General features: G+C 36.3%; 1 protein-coding gene across 4 annotated transcripts in view; it reads left to right on the forward strand.

Moving 5' to 3' along the window:
* The window catches only part of akt3a (v-akt murine thymoma viral oncogene homolog 3a), a 109,327-nt gene extending 92,789 nt beyond the window's left edge, over positions 1-16,538 (forward strand). For all 4 annotated transcript variants that reach the window (XM_067422062.1, XM_067422065.1, XM_067422063.1 and 1 more), the window contains 4 exons: positions 7,264-7,478; positions 7,620-7,707; positions 8,914-9,016; positions 11,978-16,538. In XM_067422062.1, coding sequence (XP_067278163.1) covers positions 7,264-7,478; positions 7,620-7,707; positions 8,914-9,016; positions 11,978-12,063 — 492 coding nt within the window. In that variant the 3' untranslated portion in view covers positions 12,064-16,538. The remainder of the gene's footprint in view (positions 1-7,263; positions 7,479-7,619; positions 7,708-8,913; positions 9,017-11,977) is intronic.
* Positions 16,539-18,903: the final 2,365 nt, after the last annotated feature.

Below are 18,903 nucleotides of genomic sequence, written 5' to 3' on the forward strand. Positions count from 1 at the left end.
ACTTAAAACTAGCAAGCTTACAATTTAGCTTTCTATCTAATTCAGAGCAAAATGAAGAATAAAAACTGCTCTCAGACCATCAGGAATAATCAAGCATCTTAACTTTAAACCCGAGGGTCTTCCAGAAAGCAAGGTCGCCTCCAATTAAATGGATGCTAAGATGTAGCACACCATACTTTTTCTTTTCTTCATCTTTTGTTTAATGCAATCATATCTTATCTTTTAATCTTGAATCAGTATTTTATTAATGTAAACAAGAATGATATTGTTAGTTTGATGTTAATTATGAATTAAAAAAAGAAAGATTGATTGAACAAAAAAAAGAAAGAAAAAGAAAGAAATGTTTATATGGCTGTGTACGTTTTTTAAAATTTATTTTGATTCCACATTTCACATGTATTTTTATTATAAAAATACATTATATAGAACTTGTCTTATCTTGTCCCGTTGAAAAAACAACAACTTTGAGTGCAGGATGATGATGTGTGAGATACAAATAGAATAAATCATGTTGAGTAAAATAAAAATTTGTTATAATGGGACTTTATAATTATATATAAATGTATTATATATTATATAATATTGTGCAAAATCTGTTACGCCCACTGAAGCCTCTTCAATAAGGCATGCATGTGCTGAAAACCTCTGAAGTAAACTAAACCTGGAACATTACCTGCTCCAGAGAAGGTTATGTTTAGAGAGTAAGTTGCAATGGCTACTTAGCCTTAAAGTTACCTCACGTTTCAAAAACCAAAAGTTTAGGTTATCCTTATGAGGTTATCCTTAAATTGAGGTTATAACTTACCAAAGTATAATAACCTGCTTTCTGGAATACCTATGTGATGCTGTATATATAGTAGATATGTATATTACAATTAGGGCTATCAATTTGACATGTTAATTTGGTGCAATTTAACTGTGTAAAAAAAATATTTTGTTAAAACGATTAATTGCATTAACCTGTACGTTATCTTATATTGCATGCTGTTGCTTGGTGACAAACATGATTGCAGAGCAACAGCTGACTTCATGATGAAGTCTATTAGAATGCAGTTATATGACCATAAGATTCAAGATATTAGGGCAAAAAGGCCCCTGTATGGGTTTTAGTTTTATATCTATATCATATGATATAGTTTATCAATATCACATGAGCAAGAGTGTTGTTTTTTCACCTAATATCTGCACGATTGCATATGTGATTTTACAACAAAAACAAATTTGAACAAATGGTTACATTTCAGACACAATATTGCCAGTATTGACTCTTTTTGCTAATTTTTGTCAATGAAAATAGTTCCAACTATTTTGAATAAGTAATAAAAAAGCTAAAAAAGTATTTTCTATATAGTATGAATGTGTGTAATGTGACTGTAATCTGGAAGTACTACTTTTGCCCATGTTGCCCATCTTGCCTCACGTGAGCTCCCAGCGCCGTTTGCCGCCACGTCATCGCCATTCACAAATCCTCTCCCATGGCCTCATGGGATAGTAAAGTGTCCATCATAAACACACTTCAGAATCTCTCCAGAAGAAGTCGGTCAGCCGGGTACTTTTTGCCTCCTCTTTAATGAGTACTGTGAATTCAGACATAATTCTTTTGTTACTGTTTTTCGCCTACTATATAATAGCGAGTTCGGATGCAGCCACTCTCACTTTCTTCATTCCTGAATAAATCAGCCGTTTGAAAGAACAACTGAATGACTCATTCATTAAGACAGTGACTTGCTGCCACCTACTACCAGTTTTAATTTCATATTTCAATATATATATTTTTTTAAAACAATAGCTTAAACGATCTTTGTAAATATGCCTGAAAACTTCAGATGCAGTTTCTGAAAAAATGTTACAGCACTAATAATTTGTTATTTTCTTTGCATTATATATATTTCATTATCTTGCTTTAGTCATGATTTTATTGTTGATGACGTAATGGTGAGACAAATACCGTGACTATTTGCTTCAAACCCTTCAGAGTTGGCAAATTGTATAGTTGTCTTTTTTGCGAATTAATGATTTTTCTTCTTTTATTCTTGCGTTTTATTTTTATTTTTTTTGGCAAAATTGTGTTTTTGCTTAATGCCACTTATCAGAATTTTGCAAAACAGTTCTTACACAAACAACAGTCTACTTATAAACAGCCAGTTTGACTCTAACAGAATTATTTTTAAAGACATTTCTATCCTTCATATAATAATTGTAATTTTGTTTTTGATTATTTAAATTGATTATCTTGATTACTGATGCACTATAAGACCAAAACAAACTTCACGGTGATGAGGACGTCAGTAACCTGCAGCCATGCAGAATGAATTACCAAAGATACTTGTACAGTAATTTGGGGCATGGGTGCCATTGCTAGGTTATCATCACTGGCTTTGTAACCATTTTGATCTCAGATATGGGTAGGGATAATGTGTATAGACCAATCGGACACTAGCTGGAGTACACTCGGATTGGATTGCTTTATTTGTGGAGTTTACACATACAAGTAGTTCTTATGTTCAGTAAAACACTCAGATCACTTGTTTGGGAAGGTTTTTGGGCTTTTGATAAAAAGGCTACCATGGTTCCAAATGCCTTAACTTTTGGTTGCTTTGAGATTTGGCCCAGGTGCAGTTAAGATACCATGATTGTGATCAAGCCCAAATTTGATGACCTTTATGACCTGTCATATATATTACATATGCAGTATACCTGTCTAATAGTCAGAATTTCAAGCATGAAATTTTAAACAAAACAAATCTATAAATTGTATCCCTTTTCTGGGGTTTTCTCAGCAGTGTTTTAACATAAGAGCCTCCAAACATGAACAAGATATAATTTTCTTCAAAATTTGTAAGTTTATCTATCAAATCAGACCATGAACTTGATGATGCGTTGTTTATTTGTAGAGTTATAAGCCACTACTTTCAAGAAGAAGTTAAACTACAGTGAAATTGAAATTAACTGCAAAGCTTGTGCGGTTGAAAAACAGTAATGATCAGGAACACCCTACAGTACACCGAACTGTACAGGAAGCTTCTGATGATCATGATAACGATTTCTGTAAAGCCTCTATATTGTATGTTCTTAAAAATAATTTGAATATTTATCTTTTCAGAATTGTTGCTGCAAACAAACTGGTGTTAGGTCATATGAATTTTATTTTAAAAGTGCAAGGAGGAAAGTATATTATATGTATTATAACTATGTATTATAACTTTATTTTATTATAACTTTTTGCATTGTAATTATGGTTACAATTATTCTTTATTGGTTATAAAGTGTATTACTATATACTATATACACCAAGGCTGCATTTATTTGATCAAATATAAAATACAAAATACAGTAAACCAGTAATATTGTGAAATATTATTACAATTAAAACATCTTTTCAGGATTCTTTGATGAATCGTTAAAGTTTAAAAAATAATACTCTGAAAATGTATATTTTGTAACATTGCCTTTCAGTCTTTTTAATGTGTCCTTGTTAAATAAAAGTATATTTTTTTCTTTAAAAAAATTGTATTGATCCCACATTTGTGAAATATATAGAAATACTATATTAATATCATTCCACTCCATTATGTGTGTAGGTTTCATTGAAAGTAGTGTTATTAGATATTTTTGTCAGTAATATGATGCACACCGCATTAAACCAGAGCCATAGATCATGTTTTAAATAAATATATAGTAAAAATAAGTATCACTTTTATTTCCTTTGTACAGTAGTTTGCCGTTTAGCCTTCTGTCCAACCAGAGGTGTACACGGGCCCAGATTGCAGTGGCTAAATCCATATTTATAGACAGGAGGGGGGAGCGGGCAGGGGGCGGCAGCGGGAGTGCAGGGGGATATAGATTCCACTCGAAAAAGTACGGAAGACTATTTGGCGCAACATTTTGTTTTGCTCAGCCTGGCCGCTGTGCCAGGAGATGATTTGAGTGTTGGTTATTTTTCACAAGAGTATGTGATTGCACAAAAAAGTACATGCTAAACAGAGGCAGATGGTGGCAGATGGGGAAGGTTGGAAGAAGGTGGCTGGGAAACCTGGAAATCTATACTGCCGTACTGGTGTAAAAATAACAGAGCACAGCCTGAGCCAAGTTCTGGAGATGCAAAGTAGAGGGGGATTAAAGGGAGAGAGAGAGAGAGAAAAAGAAGAAAGAGAGAGAGAGTGTGAAAGATATTTTGAGGAAGAAAAAAAAATCATTTAAGGTTACAAAAGTGAAATTGGAATAGTTTCGCTTAAATTTGGCCCTCACCAAATGTTTTAAGTGTTAATGAGAATGAATGAAGATACATTTACGGAAATACTTCTCTAATAACAGTTCGTTTTCACAAGCTGTATGTCATCTGTCATCGAGTTCTCATCTGTCACATCTTCAGCATTAGTAATTACAGTGTTTCTGCAGCATGTTTGCAACCAATAAAACATTATCGCTGGTTTCCAGGTGTGATTCAGAGCACATTAGTTTTATCTAAATGAGCCTACAGGACGTGCGTTTGTCAGCATGCTGGTGTGGCTACCGCTCGTATTGTTGAAGGATGCGTACAGGTGTTTAGCAGCAGGTAAGCGTGAATACCCTGATCCGTGCGCGTTTACAGTATTTGTGCATACATTTGTGTGCACTTTGCACACCCTTATTTGTGTTCATGTGCGCAAGCGTCCTCGTGTAGCCTGGCCAAAGTGGGATAAGCTCATGGAGGCTGTCTGTTCCACTGCCCTGCTGGGGAACTGGGCTGGTGGAGCCACAGGCTCTCTGTCCCATCCCTCCCTGGCCAGCCTTGCCAAGGGCCCAGTCCTGGGAGCAGCAGCCCTGCCACATGGCTGTCCGAGCAGGGGCCTGTTCCTCCCCTGCGGCCGCTCCTCCTCGCCTGTGGCTCTGGAACAGGGAGACCCCAACTGGCTCTGTGTGCATTAATCGCATCCCCGCCTGCAGCCGAGCTGCTCACGTACACTCCCAGGACAAACAGCACAATCCGGCCATACGTGCCGCACACACATGAACGGTGTCCTTGTGTTTTTTCTGTGCATGCTTACGGTCCTGTTTGCTTCCAGAACACACAGTCCTGTCCTGTCTTTGCATAGACATGCACAAACACACCCATTCTGTCTGTGCAATCCGAACACACTTTATCGTACACTTATTAAAGCGATTACTTTGATGAAAAGCAGCCTTAACTGGGGGAAATAATCAGCGTGAACTTTACTGTATGAATGAAGCAGCTGCAACAGAAATAGGATGAAAGATGCCCAAGTTCAGTCAATAATTCAATTAATCAATAATATAATAATCAATAATAATTGCAATAAATAATGATTCCACCATGTGATATAGTTGAAATCACACAATGCACGCATGTACTTTTCAGCACGTTTGATATAACATTTATTGATTCCGCCAAGTAACATACACTACTGTTAAAAAAAGTCAAGAGGTCAGCAAAACTTGTTCATGTTTTTGAAAGTCTCTTATGCTCATTAAGGCAGTAATATTGTAAAATATTACAATTTAAAATAGTGGTTTTCTATTTCAATATATTTTAAACCTGAATTTTCAGCATCATTACTCCAGTCTTCAGCGTCACATGATCCTTCAGAAATCATCTCATCTGCTGATTGGGTGCTCAAGAAGCATTTCTTCTTATTATTATTATTAATGTTGAAAGCAGTTTTGCTGCTTAATATTTTTGTTAAAACCATGATATTCTGTCAAGTTTCTTAGACAAATATAAATTTCAAAAGAACAGGATTTATTTGAAATAGACATTTTTTTGTCTTAAAAAATGGAAATCTTTACAGACAATTTTTTATATATTTCATGAATCTTTTCTGACTAAAAGTATTATTATTTTTTTAATTAAAAATGTCTGATCACAAACTTTTGAATGGTAGCATAGTTTAAAACACACAATGTGCAATATTCCATTCAGCACATTTGCTGTATGTGGCGTAGTCATATACACCCATCTGACTGTATGGAGGTTGTTAGCGCTGCTTTCACACATGAACGTTCATATTGTGCTCCCTAATCAGGCCGAGTAATGAATGCTGCTGTTGACTCATGCAGGTCTGCCCGTTTTTAAAGATCAGAAAGGAGACATCATTATAACACCACTCTGAGCATATGCTTAACTGGCTCAGTGCCAGCCAGCCTTGTCATTAGTCAGACGTATTAATCACGACTCTCCGCTCTGAAGAGCTCTCCGTTGCACGCTAACTCCAGCCGCCTTGTTTCTGCCACCTAGACTTTAAGAGCTATACCGGTAAGGTGTGTATGAGCGTCCTCGGTAATTGGGTCCCAGGATGCTTGCCCAAAAGCACAGCTTTGATCCAGTGATATCAGGCTTTTAGGACTGTGCTTTCAGGTTCCAACTGTATCCTGTGCTGGACCTTTGACCCCGATACGCTGGAGCAGAATGAACGTTCAGTTGCTTTTATCAGTCTAGAACTGATGGGCCAGAGAGACAGAGCTGGCTTGCGCTGATATGATTTTGGTGATGAGAAGCACTACAATAAGAGTGTGTGAAGTGCTGCCATTATCGGCTACTCATATTCATATATTAGCACTGTTGTTCATAACTGCCATTCATTTTGAAACTCTCAGCTGTAATGACGGTTATGGACATTAAATTGAGTGTTATGTTACACGTGGATGGATGATAGATGGATGGATGGATTTAAGAATGCATTATCGGTGTTAAATTTATTCAAATGGATATTGACAGCTTCTGTGGGGTGTGTCCAATTCAATTCAAATTCACACTGATGAGTGTAAAGTGAGATAGTTCTTAAGTTCTGAATCTTTCACAGCCCTAGTGCATATTATTAAAAACTTTTAGTGTTTATTCATGATTAAATGTTAAACAGGTTAAAATGTTTGTGTATGTGTGTTAGAGGTCTTCTCGGATCCTAGTCTGTACCCAACCCAAATCACTTCTTACCTGAACCTGATGTGTGCATAAATAACATTTTTTAAAGAATACCAGACCCGATACAATTAGACCCAAGTCTGACCCGACAGCATTCTGCAGTCAGTCAAGATAAATCCCGGTGCTGCTCACTTATTTGGCCACTGCTCCATTACTTTCATTTATTTATTCACTTAATTTATTATTACTTTATATTGTTGCCCAAGAGTCAAGGCCACTAATACTTAACCTGACCCGTTTCCGAGGCACTCGTCGAAGTTTTGGACCCGAACCCGGTTTGGGTCTCGGGTTTTTGGGATCCAAGTGGATTTGTGAAGACCTCTAAAGTGAGTGTTTGTCCTCAGGTGCTGGAAGACAATGATTACGGCCGTGCGGTGGACTGGTGGGGTCTTGGTGTGGTCATGTATGAGATGATGTGTGGCCGACTGCCTTTCTACAATCAGGACCATGAGAAGCTTTTTGAGCTCATTCTAATGGAGGACATCAAGTTCCCCAGGACGCTTTCTGCTGATGCCAAGTCCCTGCTGTCAGGTCTGCTCATCAAAGATCCCAATAAGAGGTACAAACCCAGAAACCAGATTCATCACAATACAGATCAGGTTGATTTCTTTATAACAGTTTTTTCTATATTTCATTTGTGTACAATCATTAGTTTCCTTCTGGCTAAATACATGTCCCGTCCTTTTATTTTTCCTGTCAGACTTGGTGGAGGTCCGGATGACGCGAAGGAAATTATGCGACATAGTTTCTTTGCTGGAATTGACTGGCAGGATGTCTATGACAAAAAGGTAACTTAGAATTTTTGCTGTCCTGCTTTCTCCACTACACATAAAGGCTCCCCCTTCCTTTCCCTCTGTACAGATAAAAACATTATTAAAATGATTCCGGTTCACATGAACTAACAGAACTAAAAACGATGTACTATGCGTGCCAGACAAGTAATTTGCTGGTCATTTTGTAAAGAAAACCTACCCAGCGCACATACGTATTCAATGTCAAACGCGCTTGCCTATAGACTAAACACGTAAAGCTTACATACATGCTGTCACCGTTCTCATAGAGTCACGTTTTTTGAAGTTTGCATTAAGATAATGGTATTGTTTCAAAACTTATTTAAAAAAACTTAATTTAGATCACATTTTAAAACATATTTCCAAGTTTGTGTTCTCAAGCCACTAAACACAGCTGCCATGCAAATGAACGCATTAGGAGTTTACTGTTTTGGTTGAAAATGGTGTTGTGTATGTGGCACCAAAGTAAATTATTATTTCCATTCCAAAAACTTACTTTAGCTGGAAAATATTTTTTTAGAGCTGATGTATAGCCAAAACAGTCTCTCTTCTATTAATTTCCTATTATCACTGTAAAGCTGCTTTGAAACAATCTATATTTAAATGGTGACTTCACACTCACTATTTGTTTAATGCTGTGCTGGATATTGTCCACCACTGCATCACAGTAAAAGTATATAATAAAAAAATAAAAATAACATTTTTTGTAATTGCAAATGTTTTTTGTAAGTGTGACTTTATCTCTTATCTTGTCATAAAAGAGTTTCTTATTTTATTTTTTCTTCTCGAGTCAGAAATGGGCTTCCACGAATATAACAATGGTCTTTCACTGTATCGAAGTTAGCAGTCATGACTTATAATTTAAGAACATTAAAAAAAAAATGTTCTATTGTTTTCTTTGTGTACAACTTTTTAATGGAGAAACATATTTTGTGTAACTTTTAAAATTGTCCATTAAAACTGTAAACAAAATACTTTTAATGCGGCATGTTAAAACAGAGGTTGTGTGTGACTCGATGTAATAATAGGTCACTGTCACTTAACCTGCCTTCTCAAATAACACAATGGCTGGCAGAGGAGGTGCGGTTCAGAGGCGTTAGATTGAGCCCTCCAGCTCGCCACACTATATGCAGTGTCAGATCTGCACTAACAGGTGCTCCGTGTTTTTTTGTTTTTTTTCATCCCCCTCTCTTCCTTCCTCAGCTGATACCTCCCTTCAAGCCTCAGGTGTCGTCAGAGACAGATACCAGATATTTTGATGAAGAGTTCACAGCTCAGACGATTACAATAACCCCTCCTGAAAAATGTGAGTTTGTCTGTTGTTTGTTTTTCTCTGCATATATTGACAATTCTGTAATGATAGAGAGCGCGTTCAGAAAACATACTGGCTTCGTGTAGTATTGTGCTGAATTAATTATCTTCTCAGTGGTGAGAGGCATTTTTGGCAAAAATCGAGATCACCTGAAAACTACGGGTGTTACTTTTTGTTCACACAATATTGTATAAGGTTTGTGAAGTCGTGATCTAGTTATATTCCGTATATTTCATCTGATCTTCATCTCACTTACACAGACCCAGACAAAATCTGGAGGATAATCGATTTAAAGATATTAAAAACTGCTTCTGAATACAATTAGTTGAAAGCATTTTCAAATTGGCCAAGATATTTTTTAGATTTATGCAATTTTATAAATTACAGTACAGGGCAAAAGTTTGGACACATTACTATTTGTAATGTTTTTGAAAGAAGTTTCTTCTGCTCATCAAGCCTGCATTTATTTGATCAAAAATCAAGATTTTTTTAAAATATTGTGATATATTACAATTTAAAATAATGGGTTTTCAATTTATTATACTTTATTTCTGTGATGCAAAGCTGAATTTTCAGTATCGTTCCTCCAGTCTTCAGTGTCACGTGACATCCAGTCTATCACATGATCCTTCAGAAATCATTCTAATATGATTCATTTTAAAAGTTGGAAACAGTTCTGCTGCTTAATATTTTTCATAACCTGTGATACTTTTTTATAATACTAAAAAAAGAAAAGAAAAAAGAAGCAAATGTTTTAAAAATAGAAATCTTTTTGTAAAAAAAAACAATATACACTACTGGTCAGTAATTTGGGGTCAGTCTTTTTTTTCTTTTCTTTTTCTTTTTTTAAATAAATCAATAACTTTATTCAGCAAGGATGTGTTAAATTGATAAAAATTGATAGTAAAGGAGATTTATATTATTTGAAAATATGTTTTTATTTTGAATAAATGCAGTTCTTTTGAACCTTTTATTCATCAAAAATATTAGGCAGCAGAACTGTTTCCAACACTCATAATAAATTAGAATATTAGAATGATTTCTGAAGGATCATGTGACAGACTGGATGTAACATGTGACACTGAAGACAGGAGTAACGATTGTGGAAGGAAAAAAAAGATAATTTAAAGTATGATCATTTGAAAACCCATTATTTTAAATTGTAATATATCACAATATAAAAAATCTTAATTTTTGATCAAATAAATGCAGGCTTGATGAGCAGAAGAAACTTCTTTCAAAAACATTACAAATAGTAATGTGTCCAAACGTTTGGCCTGTACTGTGTATATTTTGAGAAGTCTGAGACTCCTGCATTCTGAGTGGGCTTGAAAATGAATACTTTTATTCAGCATGGTTGCATCAAATCAACCAAAAGTGGCTGTAAAGACATTTATAATGTTACAAAAGATTATATTTTAACTTTTTATTAATCAAATAATCCTGAATAAAATGTATCAGTTTCCGCAAACATATTAAGCAACTGTTTTTAACATAAATAATAAGAAATGTTTCTTGTACAGCAAATCAGCATAATAGAATGATCTCTGAAGGATCATGTGACACAGAAGGCTGGAGTAATGAAGCTGAAAAATCAACTTTTTATCGCAGGAATAAAGGACATTTTATAATATATTAAAATAGAAAACTGCAAAAAAAATCTCAGTATTTTTCATATATTAAAAAAGGACACTTCGTGAGCATACGATGTTTCTTCCAAAAACATCCTAGTAATGACCTCTAAACTTTAGTATATACTTGACATTTTGTCTGTTACATAAACTCGTGATGAAAATGTTTTTTTCATAAAGGTTTGCAATCCAATATAAATGCTAAGCACTTCTTCCGTGTTTTAATGTTGTGATTCCATGACAGCCAATGAGAGCGAGCAAGCGCCACATACCGAATGTTGCTTGCTTCTATAGCTAAAACTTGGCAGTCATGAAAGTGGAGTATTGAGAATCATTTTTCACTGTAAAACGGAGCGTGTCCCAAGTGAGCCAGCTGACAATATAGATTGTCCCCCATTTGCTTTTCTTCTCAAGTCACGTTTGATCTGGCGAGTATCTGTGAGATCTCGTGTAAATGTGAAATCGTTCCAATCAACGAGTGTGTGGTCCGGCTGAATCATCTAGTGTGTGCATTCAGAGGATTATAATGCAAATAATAATAAATGGAGCAATTCCAATAGGGTCCTCACACCATCAATGCTCGGGCCCTAAAAATCAGTTGAAACTGCCCTTATGTCTGTGGTTTCCCAGTTTTAAAATCAGTTAAGATGAGATGGGCCTTATACAGCTAGTTTGATTGTTGTGGGTCATACAGCTGTACAGTGCTGTTATTTTTTTCTGAAGTCCACCAAAATCTCTCTTGATCAGAAGAGCAGCCAACTTTTTTTAATCTGTATTATTTTCCCTGATTTGAGGTTACTTTTTCCATCAGCGACCTTGACTGTATAAACATTTATTAAATTATATGCTAATCAAAAATGTTAAGCAGTTTTTGTGCTTCAGCTGCAAATGTTGGTTACTTTACTTCCCATCAACTGAATGCTAAATTATTAAATGTGTTTAGAGAGTGTGAGGCGAAAGGCAGTAATATTTTCAATTTCAAAGCCAAAACTTATAGAAGGTCTAGTTGATATTTAGGATGTGTGGGATGAATACAATTTTGTCCTCATAACCCTTTTAATAAAAGTAACAACCTTGTTTTCGCCTGCAAACTGTCTTCCACAGACTCCATATTCAACAGCTTGTTTCCTGTGTGTGGGTGCCAGTTTTTTGGCATATTGCAGGCTTTTTTTGTGACCTGATGGGAAGTGTAAAAGTGGCTCAGATAAAGTTTTCTTCACAGCTAACTGCAGAAAATATTTGATTAGCTAAAGCCTGGCTGAAAATGACCGTCAACATTAGCCTAGCCACTCTTGACCGATTGTCCTTGTGCCCTTCTCCTCAGTCGATGAAGATGGGATGGACTGCATGGACAACGAGCGACGGCCACACTTCCCCCAGTTCTCCTACTCCGCCAGCGGGAGAGAGTGAGCGCCACGCAGACGACACTGCCTCATCCTCCTCATCAAGGTCATCACTGGAACAAAATTAGGTCTTCAGCTTCTAACAGCCCCAGCCCTATTGACTCTCCATCGTCCATCTTGGTTCTTTCATTTGTTTAGCTAGACCAAGGGAAACTTCTGATTTAGGGTGATGGGAATTTGCACGTGGGGTCGGACCGAGGTCCAGCCCGCTCAAACGTCCTCACAGCTCCAGCCCAAAGGTTGGGTCGAGATGGGAGAACTTTTGCTGTTTGCTAGGAGTTTTGTATTTATTGCGTTTTTCTCTTTGGTTTGAGATGTTGCTCCACATTCCTTACTCAATGGGAACCGGTATCAAGACACATCCGTTCAGTTCAGATGAAAACGTATAACTGCATGGCTAGAGATTCACATGGGTTTTACGATTGCAATCTCTCGGGTACACGTAGTATAACTACACACGATCACTCCAGTGTCAGCTGCTTTTGTTGTTACTGTTTTTAAGGCTCACCTTCTGTTATATAAAGTTAAAACTGCCATAAACGGTTTACTCAGGCTTCACAGAGGACATCTGTGTTCAACTCCGTCATCAGGACTAGCTTTACCCCTCATCATTCCACAACACAGTATTCTTTCGTATATAGCCCTGTGAAACTGAGCTATGCAGTGCTAAAACTACCCGTTAGAAACGCTTACTCAGATTAATTCAACCATAAATGTGTTCACGGAAGGCTTTATTTCTGGCATATCACTCCCTAAGAAGAATTGTCTCAGTGTTTTATGTAAAAGATGGCACGTTTGACTGATGTGGAATGCAGTGATACATGGCTGTGATGTAGTTTCATATGATGAATTCCCCAAAAGCCCACATTTTTGTGAGAAACCCTTTCCACTCAACGCTCAATAGTGCATTCACAGTATAACAACAAGAGAAAAAAGACAGCATTAATGAAAAGAATGGCTGGAAGCACTATTTTGTTTGTTTTATAAAAATTGATGTATTTAAGCTATTTTAATTTATTTGTTTCTTTTTGTTTGTTTGTCCTCTCGTTTATTAAGAGTGCTTTCTAAGTCTCCTTTTTTAATGAAACGAATGCTCCTAAGAAGGCTTACGAATGTAGATGGGTCAATGCATTGGCCTTTGTTTGTTTTTTTTGTTCTTCCCTGAACCGTTTTCTTTTTACACCAGTGTAGTGTTGTTCTCTGAGGAGTTTCATTATCCTCCTCTGAGTGATGCTGAAATGTGTTGCTTGTCTTTCCACCAATGAAAGGGCTGTACAAGACCACACTGATTCATTCAGCTGTCCTCTGGCTGTAGGTTACTGTACGTGGAAGTCTGTAACAGAGCAGGACTCGCGTCCCATTTGCGTTAGCATTTAAACAACTTTGCACATTCTGGTTGAGAGTGAAATTTAAAGGTCCCGTTCTTCGCGTGTTTTCGAAGCTTTCATTATGTTTAGAGTGTGCAATATAACCTGAGTTTATGTTTCGTGTGCAGAAACACAGTATTTTTCACACAATTGACTTCTCTGTACAGCGCTGTTTCCTCTGTCCTAAAAACGGCCTGATGATTTCCTTGTTCTATGAAGTCCCTCCTTCAGAAACACGTAACGAGTTCTGATTGGGCCAGCACTTCCTGTGTTGTGATTGGACAGCAGCTTAGCGCACTTTGCCCGGAAAGGTCCCGCCTCTTACCATAACGGGGAGATGCAAGCGCTGAATGCACGCTCTTCTCCACGTGGGAGAGCAACAAGACCACGCCCCCTTTTTTGCGTGTTCTTGTGGGCGGAGGGTTAGTCAACAAACGGTTCTAGTGACGTGATTACATCCCTGCACTTCCTGCTGTTGTCCAAACCGGCCGTTCGCTGTAGGCTTTGAAAGGGAACTTCTGTTAAATAAAATATCTCGCTTGGCATTGAACTTTGAGCTTTATAATTTTACAGGTATTATTTATGCTCTAACAGCAACATTACACACTAACTAAAGTTTGAAAGATGGAATCGCGAAGAACAGGACCTTTAAGGAATCATTTTGTTTCATTGTAGGTATGGAACGGTTCAATGCTATTTTGAGCGTTAATATCATGTTCACATTCCTTCCTAAAATACTATAGTACAAAAATCGAATCCTTCCACGCCATTTAGATATTAGCTTACAAATTCTTCGATGAATAGCTAAAAAATATTTCTGGTTGCAGACTTGAAGCTTGATAAGGATAGGTGAGGGAACCAGGACAGTGATGAATGAGTTCAGATGGACAGTGTTCTTCAAATGAGATATTAAAGGGAAATATTGGAATTATTGAGTAATAATTGTGATATATGCAGTACATTTCTTGATAGTGTTCGGCAATAAAAGAATGTCTGTGGTGTTTATTCTCTGAGTGTAAAGATGGCTTATGTGCATGTTGCGTTTAATGTGTCCTTTTAATTTGGGCAGGAATGGCAAAAACTTAAACCTTGAATTGTGCGCCCTTGAATGAGTTTGGGGTGAGAATTTCCGTATTGAGGTGGGACATTAATGAAGAAGGAAGTGGTATACGAGGAAAGACTGTCGCTAAAATGATAAGGATGGCGTCAAAAGTGTGTACGTATATGAAAAGTGAAGGACTGTTGGTGAAGGTGTTGGAAGTTAAGGATTTGATGTCGAATGGTTAAGGATGATTTAGAAAGTTTCCGTCCACATCCCTCACGCCGAACAGAGCTTTCCAACCAAAACGCCTGCTTTGATTGTGAGCATTGTTCATTTTCCAGCGGTGTAATGTGATAATGTGAGCATGGTACTGTTGCTCTATTGCCAGATTTTTCCAGTCGAGCTTGAGGACGTTCTTGCGTTTAAAACTGTGATGTCCAACATGATGTTTTCTGATAGCACAGCGGTGGTACGGCAGGAAGATTCGCTGTTTGTGTCATTCTCTGTCTTCCAACTTAAACGTTTTCCTTTTGATCATTCCTTGCCTTTTTCCCCCATTCCTTAATCTTATTTTATTTATTTATTTGAGAAAGAGAGAGAAAAAGCGGTTAATGCCACTACCTGATATCATTTAACAGGCTTGTACTGCTGACTGTTAAGTGATTTGGTGTTCAATTGTGTTTGTTTGCTTGTTTTATTACTTTTTTTTATTTATCAGAGAATAACTTGAACATTTTTTTGTGTCTTGTTTTGTTTTCTGGTTAGGTAACATTTACAATTTAAATTAGCATTGAATAGGGAGATGAAAGCACTCATCTTTTTGTTGTTGCTCTTTAACTTTAGATAAACTGATTTGTGATTGTACGACATATTAGGATTATTTTATCATACTGTGACGCGTTCATCCACTTTAATATGCACTTGTGAGGGACCAAAGGGTTTTCCTCGAGACATGGAGAGGCAGAGAATGTTGACGTTCATCGGGGCGGTACCTTGCATGTGAAATGCGTACATTGGTAATAGTTTATTTAATCAGCAGAAGGGCCTTTGGCTTTGGCCAAATCAATCATACACTTTTGTAACTCCATATTTTAACACTTGGCTTTGTATCTGCCTGTAGTAGCACTTTCATACCCATTGCTCTTTTTATATAGCTCAGCATAAGAAAATATGGTCCCTGCGTTGGGGGAAAAAAAGAATACAGGAAAATAAACAAAAGGAAAAAAAGAGAAGAAAATACTTGAAAGCACAGATTCGCCCCTCATAGACCTCATGCTACATTACTTTTCCGAGTGATTGTGCTCCGTAATATGTAACAGCGTGGATGCAGAAAGACGTGAAATGCTGCCAGGAGACACCACCTTTGCCTGGTGACACAGACAGACTAATGTTTCCCAAGATTCCTAATGCTCTAGTGTTGTACCGGTGTCGTTTCAGAGGACAATAAAGACACAACCCAACCTAAAGTCATTATTCCCTGAATACTGAACTAGTGTGAGGAAGGGACCCATGGAGACATGGGCGGCACGGGCTCCATCCCTCCTAAGCGCACCTCAGTGTGCCACTGCTGCTACTGTTTGTACTGTCTACAACAGACTTTCTCTATATCGCGCTCCTGGTAGTGTATTATGAATGAGCATGAATTGTAAAGTATTTATTTAAAAACAAAAGACAAATCTTAAAAAAAATTATAAAAAAACAATGACAAAAAAACAAACATTTTATGTCCATGTAGCTTTAGAGTTTGTGACATTTCTTGACCTTGCTAGCTCTGTCATTAGATCCATGTTAAGAACTAGTCATGTGGTTAAGAATTTTACATGGAAGGGATTAACACAGAAAAATATAAAAATAAAGAACTGTATTACCATTCATCATATTAAATAATTGAAGAAAAAAAAAGTTTATTTCCTTGAATACAGTATAGGGCCCACGCGGATGCGGGAAGCTTATCTGCAAGAAACTGTTTTTGTACACTGTACATCCTAGTATTTTTACACGTAAATGTATATGATAGGGATGCACATTATTTTCCTTCTTACAGACTGCTTAAATAAAGCACTGTCAATCTGCTTTGGGTTGAGTCGTGTCTGTTTGACTTATTTGCTCCAGACAAAACAATCATGATTCTTTACACTCCTTAGAAACTACGGATGAATTCAAAATCAACATTCAGATGTTAGGAAATCATTTATAGATATTGAATAGTTACTATAAAAGGTATGTGCGTATGCATGACGGTATATATATATATATATATATATATATATATATATATATATATATATATATATATATATATATATATATATATATCATATTAAATAATGTAATTTTCCTGCTTCTAACACATTAATATATATATATATATAAGTTAATGTGTAAGAAGCAGGAAAATTACAACTCTTGTGAGGGGTTCCTGATCAGTATCTATCAAAAGTGATCCAAGAAAGGAACAGTGGTGAACCAGCGATAGGTTCATTGGCGGCATGTGGGAGCGAAGGCTGGCCTATGTGGTCCGATCAAACAGATGAGCTATTGTATGTATATTCACATATTTATTTCAGTTTTCACATAATGAAAATTAAAGATTTATCACATTTCACAATGAATATAATTCCAAAGCAAAATATCTAAATTATATTCAGAACTTTGATGCTGTCAAAAATAATCTGTCAAGCAATTGTTGAATCAATGCACTGCATTTATTTGTTTTCAATTAAACAAATGTTATTAGTGAATAAAAACACATTTACTACACCACGACCACAGATATGTGGTCCAGCAGAACGATGGAGCCATAAGTTTAACACTTTTGAAGTTTATTTGATTGTTATGCCTGGAATTTAGGTTAGTCAACCTTCATTTATTTGATGTTGTCTATTTTAAAGAGTTTATTACAGTTGTGCTTATCAAGCTGTTAATACTGTTATTTCATTGTGAAAATGTTGTTATGCACTTCTTGCGCAATGGCATGTTTGAAAAAGCCAAAACAATTTCCAAAATTGCAATTGCAATATTCATAAAAAAAAAGTGTAATATTATTCTGTCCATATTGCACAGCCCTACCAGATTCTACAGCACACCTTCAGGGGTCTAGTGGAGTCCATGCCTCGATGGGTCTGGGCTGTTGCGGCAACAAAAGGGGAACCAACACAATATTAGGTCATAATGTTGTGTAACGCATGTCAGGTCTGATGTGTCACACACTTGCATAAGGTTCAATATGAGCCAATTGATTAGAAGAAAAGGAGAAACTACTGGAGAGAGGGAGGCAACACAGCAGGTAGGTGAAAAGCAAGAGTCTTTTGTTCAGATTTAAATCTTGTATACATTGAGGGATTTCTTAATCAGAATTTAGTTTGGAGTGTGTCAATCTCAAATACTGTCTATTAAAGGTATATAGTTCACCCAAAAATGAAAATGTTATGTGTATCTGCTTACCTCCATGGCATCCAGATGTATGTGTGCTTGTTTCTTCAGTAGAAAGCAAATCAAGATTTTTAACTCCAACCGTTGCTCGTATAATGCATGTCAATGGGGTGTTTTATATGAGAGCCACTATGAGAGTAAAAAACACACAGACATACGAATCCATATTAAACCCTGCGGCCTGACGACATATTATTGTCTTAAGACATGAAACGATTGGTTTCTGCAAGAAACCCAAGCCTCACCAGCCTCATCTGTTTGTAACAAACAAAATAATATATTTTATATATATATATATATATATATATATATATATATATATATATATATATATATATATATATATAAACAATAACAAAATTTATACACAATAACTCAATTTGAGTAGTCAATTTGTATTTCCACTTCCCAACTTAATAAATCACTCCTTCAAAATGTAACAGTATTTTCAGCTAGATGAATCGAATATTCAAGATTCACTGAATTGATTCAGTTCATGTCAGTTCAAGAATCAACTGGCTCAGATCAAAATATTGTTGATTCTTTAATCGTTCAGTTCAGAGTCACTTTCTCTCCGTTTAAAGTTTGAAAGATAAATAGGCAAAAATAGTCTCAGTGAGTTCACACCCTGTTTGTCCAAAAACAAAAATAATTGCCTACCAGTTTCTAAGAGTTAAAAAGTCAAGTTCAATAGACAACGAATCCTTAGGTGGCTCACCATAATTAAATGCGTCTCGTGTCCAAGATGACGATCACAATTTCTCAGAAGGAAAAAAAACAGGGTTGTAAAACACAAGGCAGAGCAATGATTAATTCCCATCAAAACACTTTCATCAACAATAGCCTACCATGTATAGTCTACTTCAAACAACCTTTTAACTCAATATCTTGACATTTATACATGACATTTCGTCACTCTTCATTGACTCGTTAGTAAATACATGAAGAGTGACGAAATGTCATTCATTCGTTCGTTTTATTAATCGCTAAAGCTAGTCACATGTTA

This window comes from Pseudorasbora parva, chromosome 17 (assembly GCF_024679245.1).
Source record: "Pseudorasbora parva isolate DD20220531a chromosome 17, ASM2467924v1, whole genome shotgun sequence".
Lineage (NCBI taxonomy): Eukaryota > Metazoa > Chordata > Actinopteri > Cypriniformes > Gobionidae > Pseudorasbora > Pseudorasbora parva.